The sequence below is a fragment of the Cetorhinus maximus genome, chromosome 12 (assembly GCF_964194155.1).
Source record: "Cetorhinus maximus chromosome 12, sCetMax3.hap1.1, whole genome shotgun sequence".
NCBI classification, from domain to species: Eukaryota; Metazoa; Chordata; class Chondrichthyes; order Lamniformes; family Cetorhinidae; genus Cetorhinus; species Cetorhinus maximus.
The window spans coordinates 97,520,320-97,526,330 of record NC_135890.1 but is presented as its reverse complement, the minus strand read 5'-3'; the positions used below and the strand labels follow the sequence as shown (position 1 = coordinate 97,526,330).

General features: G+C 37.9%; 1 protein-coding gene across 1 annotated transcript in view; it reads left to right on the top strand.

Moving 5' to 3' along the window:
• hvcn1 (hydrogen voltage-gated channel 1) overlaps positions 1-4,436 on the top strand; it is a 16,518-nt gene extending 12,082 nt beyond the window's left edge. The window contains exons 4-6 of the mRNA XM_078552878.1: positions 3,150-3,381; positions 4,059-4,171; positions 4,248-4,436. Coding sequence (XP_078409004.1) covers positions 3,150-3,381; positions 4,059-4,171; positions 4,248-4,325 — 423 coding nt within the window. The 3' untranslated portion in view covers positions 4,326-4,436. The remainder of the gene's footprint in view (positions 1-3,149; positions 3,382-4,058; positions 4,172-4,247) is intronic.
• The last annotated feature ends 1,575 nt before the right edge of the window (positions 4,437-6,011 follow it).

Sequence of the window (6,011 nt, the reverse complement as noted above, 5' to 3'; positions counted from 1 at the left end):
TCCATTTGCCCCAACACTCTGCTTCCTGTTAGCTAATCAAACATCTATCCATGTTAATATGTTACCCTCTACACCATGAGTTCTTATTTTGTGTAGAAACCTTTGATGTGGTACCTTATCAAACACCTTTTGGAAATCCATGTACACTATATCTACAGGTTCCCCTTTATCCACATTGCTTGTTTCTTCATCAAAGAACTCTAATAAATTATTCAATCATAATTTTCCTTTCACAAAACCATGTTGACACTGCCCGATTCCATTAAAAACTTTGAAGTGCCCTGCTAGAATCTCCTTAATAATAATTGCAGCATTTCCCCTATGACAGATGTTATACTAACTGGCTGTAGTTTCCTGCTTTCTGTCTCCTTCCTTTCTCGAATAGAAGAGTTACATTAATTATTTTTCAATCTGATGGGACCTTTCTAGAATCTAGGGAATTTTGGAAAATTACAACCAATGCATCTACTATCTCAGCATCTACTATTCTACAATCTCAGCTCTGGAAGAGCGACTCACCGAGACCCACTCCCCGCCCCCCCAACCCCAAGCCGCTTTCTGTAACCCTGCAAATTTTTTTGCTTCAGGTAATTGAAACAGCAGGAAGTGGAAAAATTGCTAATCAGCTGCTGAGTAAACTGCAGTGCCAATTAATAAATATATTTAAAACTTTTCAGTAGATTCTTTGATAACTTAACCACATGGGCACATTCATCTCATCAGGTCTATTGCATCCTACTCTACATGAGAATGACATTGCGTGAGTAACAACACAACTGCTTAAATGCATCTTTAATCCACCATTTATTAGTTCTGTTATGGAAGGTAGATTTAAAATTTTAACTAGGAATAGAGTCCAATTTTTTCAATTTGTATACAGAAATATTTCATTATTTTAAGGTTATAACACTGGAATTTGGGCTCTTCATGGTTCAGTATTTATCCAATGTGTAGCTGTGTTATTAAAATCAGCAAGGTCCTATGGTTTGATACGGTTAAATGCTGAGTTAGTTAATCTCAATTTTGCCAGTAACAGGGATTAAGAAAAGAAACATTGGCGTGAGTTCCCAATTTAGGCAATAATCCCTATGTTAGTGCTGGACAAGGCCAGAACAGAGCTGGGCAGTGATGCCCTTGTGGACGAGAAGCCACATAGAATTCACTGACCAGGCTGATGCCTTGTTCATTTAGATGGGACACCATAATCAACAAATGTTTAGTGAACCGTACTCAAATAACCAATATCATCAACACTAGAGGGGAGCGGAGAAAATTGGTAAGGGGAAAATCTAAAAATATGATAAAGTCCTGGCTAATTTTTATTTTTAAACTTATTTTGTTATCAGGAATGAATGGAAACAGGAACTGGATAATGCAATTTTGAGTATAATCTGCTTAAATTCTTAAGATGGCAGTTTTTTTATTTTAATTTCCCATTTCAAAGGAAGGGATCCTGTAATTTTGTGTTTGCTTAGAGGGTTAAATTATTATGACAAATCATATAAATTTGGTTTGTATTTACTTCACAGTCGAAGATTATGGGGTGATCTGATAGAGGTGTTTAAAATGTTAAAAGGATTCAGCGGGGTAGATACAGAGAAACCATTCTTCAGGTGGAGCAGTTAAGAATGAGGGAACATAATTATAAAATAAAATTAAAGCTAGGCCACTCGGGAAGGAATTCAGGAAGCATTTCTTCACACACAGTCTAGTACAATCTGGAATTATCTTTCCACAAAAGGGTGTGGATGTTTGGATAATTGAATCAAGACTGATCAACAGATTTTTGTTAGGTAAAGGTATGAAAGGATCTGGAGCTAAGGCGGGTAAACAGAGTTGAGATACAGGGCAGCCATGATGTAATTTAGTGGTTGTGCAGACTTGATAGGCTTAATGGCTGCATTTTCCTCTGATCCTCTCATGACACTGCCTTTTTCCTCTGCCAACGTAGCTAACGCACCATCTTCTCTGATTTTGTTCTCCTGTTCTTGCACAGCCCCATTATTACCTTGTTTCTTTTTCCTTATGTACAAACTATCCCTGAGTAACATTGCCAATTAGCATTGGGTCAGCTTCCTGCTTTATCTAACCATCACCCTCGATTTTAAGAGCATCACTATGTACTCCCACTCCTTGACTCTCAAATGGGGAAATGAACAAGAATTTTTCCAACTTAATGTCAGTGAGACTGAAGCTAGCTGTTTGACTCCTGCTGAAAACTCCTCACATTAGCATTTAATTCCATTCCTCTTCCAGCTACTTACTTAGGCTGAACCCAACGATGAAAACTTCTGTGTCCTTGTTGATTGGGTTCATATCCTTTCCATCACCAAAACAGCCTACATCCACCTCCACAATTTCATCTACCTCTGCATTTACCTCAGACAGCCGTTGAAGCCCTCATGTATGTGTTCACAGCTCTGAGTTATTTTGCGCAGGGGTCCTATCCTTGTGTGTGGATCTAAACACTGAGCACCAGATATCAAGTTCTCCATCAGAGAGGCAACACAGCTGACTTTTTTGTCCTGTCCAGATGTAAATCTTCTGCAGGTGCTACTGTATAACAATTAGATGTAAAATTCTTACAGGTTATTGCTGCCTGCTCTTCCGCCCCCCCCTACCCCTCCCACCACTATTTACTAGTCCTATACTTGGGACTGAGCCATAAACATTTGGTACATTTACACATGCAGCTTTTAGGGAAGGTACAAACTAATTTTAAAATATTCTGTTTTAATGCGGATTGACAAATGTACATGGAAACAATCAGAAATTGATGTTTCAAACATTTTGCAATATAATTGTCAATAAGACAGGCTACACTTAAAAATGATTTTCTAAATGCTCTAAACCAATACAGGCAGTGGATCCTGTGTACGGGAAGCTTGGGATTGGACATGTGCTGGATTTGGGGATTTTGCAGATTTTGGAAGTGTGTGTATCAACGCAGGAATCAGTGGCGCCACCAAATAAAGTGGCAGCTTGAGGAACTCCAACTTCAAATTGCTACCTAGGCCACCATTGTCGAGTGTAGCCTGTTTTTGGGTCCTTCTGGGTTTTGGGATGTCAAATAAGGGGTCCTGTACTGTGTTTTATTTGATCTTGATTGTTTTTTGACTGTAGATTTAACAATATTCTTTCTTTTCCAGGTATTTCACTACCTGAGTGTTGCTATTCTGTCTTTTTTTATTCTGGAGCTAATGGGTAAATTATATGCCTTCCGTTTGGAATTTTTCTGGCACAAGTTTGAAGTCCTGGATGGAGTAGTTGTTGTTGTATCTTTCATCCTCGATATTGTCTACATTTCCCGGGAAGATGCTTTTGACGGTGTAGGCTTGCTCATAATATTACGACTGTGGAGAGTGGCAAGAATAATAAATGGTACAGTTCTTAATCAAACATCTTTAAATAGGATCATCCATTATGAGGAAAGAGGGGAGATGGATATCTTTTGTCTTAATATCTTTCATCAGATGAATTCAGCCACAGGGAAAATGCTTTTTATGAAATAGGATACCATTTATTGATTACTGAACAATTCCGTGTTTTGCAAAATTTATTTTAACTGATATTTCCCAATTAAAAATTGATTCATTATCCAACAAGTTATTTATTTTTCCTATCCTGTTCCACAAAGGAAGGAGAGTTTTATTGGTTTTGCTAGTTGGGGAATTAGATATTATAAATCCCAAACTGTATAGTCCTGTGCTAAAGTTTCAAATGACAAGCCCTGAAGAAGTCAGATCTCAAAGTATTGTGGCCCAAACCAGTGGTTTACTGTCCTGAATAACTGTGCCATTGGCTTGTGCATGTGATTTTCCAATTTCACCTTGTTCATGGAGTGGGGGATTGTTGCAAAAGAGAAAGCCAAAATTTCTTGCAAGCAACATGCAGTCTTATCATCATTGTAAATGTTATGCTTTGCAGGAAAGCTAAATTAATCAAATTGGTTAATGAGTTCATTGTTATAACTTGAATGCGGCATGCCTTTTAAAGTTAAGAGTATAACTGACCATTAAGTGCATTTAATTACATGTTCTTAATTTACTTCCGTATAGGAATCCTGATGACTGTGAAGTCACGTGCAGTAAAGAAAGAAACTGAGCTCAAACATGCCAACGACCACCTCAAACAGAGGATTGGTGAGCTCCAGAATGAGTGCACAGAACTGGTAAGATCACTCACCTTACAAAGTTATTTGTTTTTTTAAAATAAGTAGATTCTAACTTGTCAAATTCCTTTTATAGACAGAAGAAGTTGAGAGACTACGTAGATTGCTCCAGGAGCATAGCATAAACTACCAGATCAACTCAGAAACTGCTTGATGCACAAGTGTTGAATGAAGGCAGAATTTAAATGGCATTTGAAATTATTTTTGTAAATATATCTTGCGGACTCTCAACCTGACTCCAGAATAAGGCACAGCTTTTCTTGTGTACGTTGCATGATAATTTTGTGTATATTTTCTAAGAATGGTGTGGGACCAAAGAATGATAAACCCTGTAACTCATAATTAACTAAGTCTTATTTTGTAGAAAAAAAAATCCCTGACCAACTATCAAAACACCATCCACGTGTTAGTTAACATTCTGTTCTTGAATGTCAGCTTGTTATCTCAATAACTAAAAATAACAATTCATGAAGGATTATTTATCAGGCAATTGGTATCTGGATAAATTTTGTTTGGGATAAAATCCTATTTTCTGTTGCTTCTTACCTGAATATGAACTGACTGTAGCCAAGAGTACATACACTAAGACCTCTATGAATGTTATACCTAACAGGCACCTGTGAGGTGTGCAACAGCAGATTTTCCTACCCACAACAACATGACTGACATCAGAAACACAATCAACCTGGCAATTCTTCACCTTGTATTTGAATAAATATTTTTCCTATAAATATGGACTTTTGATTGTCACATAAGACTACATTATCTCTTCTGTCCTGCAGGTGCTGACTCCTTACTGCAGTATGATTCAGCCATCATCAGTCACCTCCTGGTATTTGAAATAAAAAGTGCTAGAAATACCAGGTCTGGCAGCAACAGTGGAGAGAGAGAAACGGGAGTTAACATTTCAAGTCGAATATGATTTTATTCAGAACTGACGGAAGGTAGAAATGTGATGGGTTTTATGTCGTTGACTCAAGGTCAACTCCTGTTTCTACCTTCCTGCACTTCTGAAGTCATATTTGACTCAAAACATTAATTCTGTTTCTCTGTCCACCGATGCTGCCAGATTTGCTGAGTATTTCCAGCATTTTGCTTTTACTCTCTGGTATTTCATTTGTGAATGTTCTAAATATGAATAGTCATTTGGTGGTACAGAATTGAGTATTGCTGAAAGAGGAGACATGCTGCCTTGCAGTCATTAGCACAGAAATGCAAGAATACCAAATCTCAAAGGGAACAATACTATATACTACATGAGAAGGTGCTGCTTGGTAGAGGCATTACCATGGAGAATGCACCAGAGAACAGTTAACTGCCAAGCTTTTGTTTAAATTCAAGCCAGGCAAGTCGATTCTAATTGGTCAAGGTATTGCCATGGGGAATGAATCAGGAAATGTCTGTCCCCCAAGCTTTTTAATTGTAAAAAGTGCAATGTATGGACATGTTCTTTCTGTTTGCAAAGGACAGGGCCCTGTATGTGAATGTATGCCGCTTCTATCACACATAGGTGAGCCACACTACAAGCCTGACTGATAATCCTAAATTGGTTGTTAGTAAACAATCCTGACTGCTAAGAATTACACCAAGTGTTGTCCAATTGTGGAATCACATCTAATGTTGGACAGCGTTCTGAATTTTGCAAGCATAGGCTGGTTGCCAACAGCCAAAGGGACATGCTGCTTGATACAATCCACCAGTCATTAGGATGTATGGCCTACATACCTTGCATCACACTGGCACTGAAATTCATATATCACATTACTCATTTGTGTGGTATGCAGAACATCTTTTTTGGCTTGATGGCAACATCCCATTAGTGGAGAATACCACTTGTGTT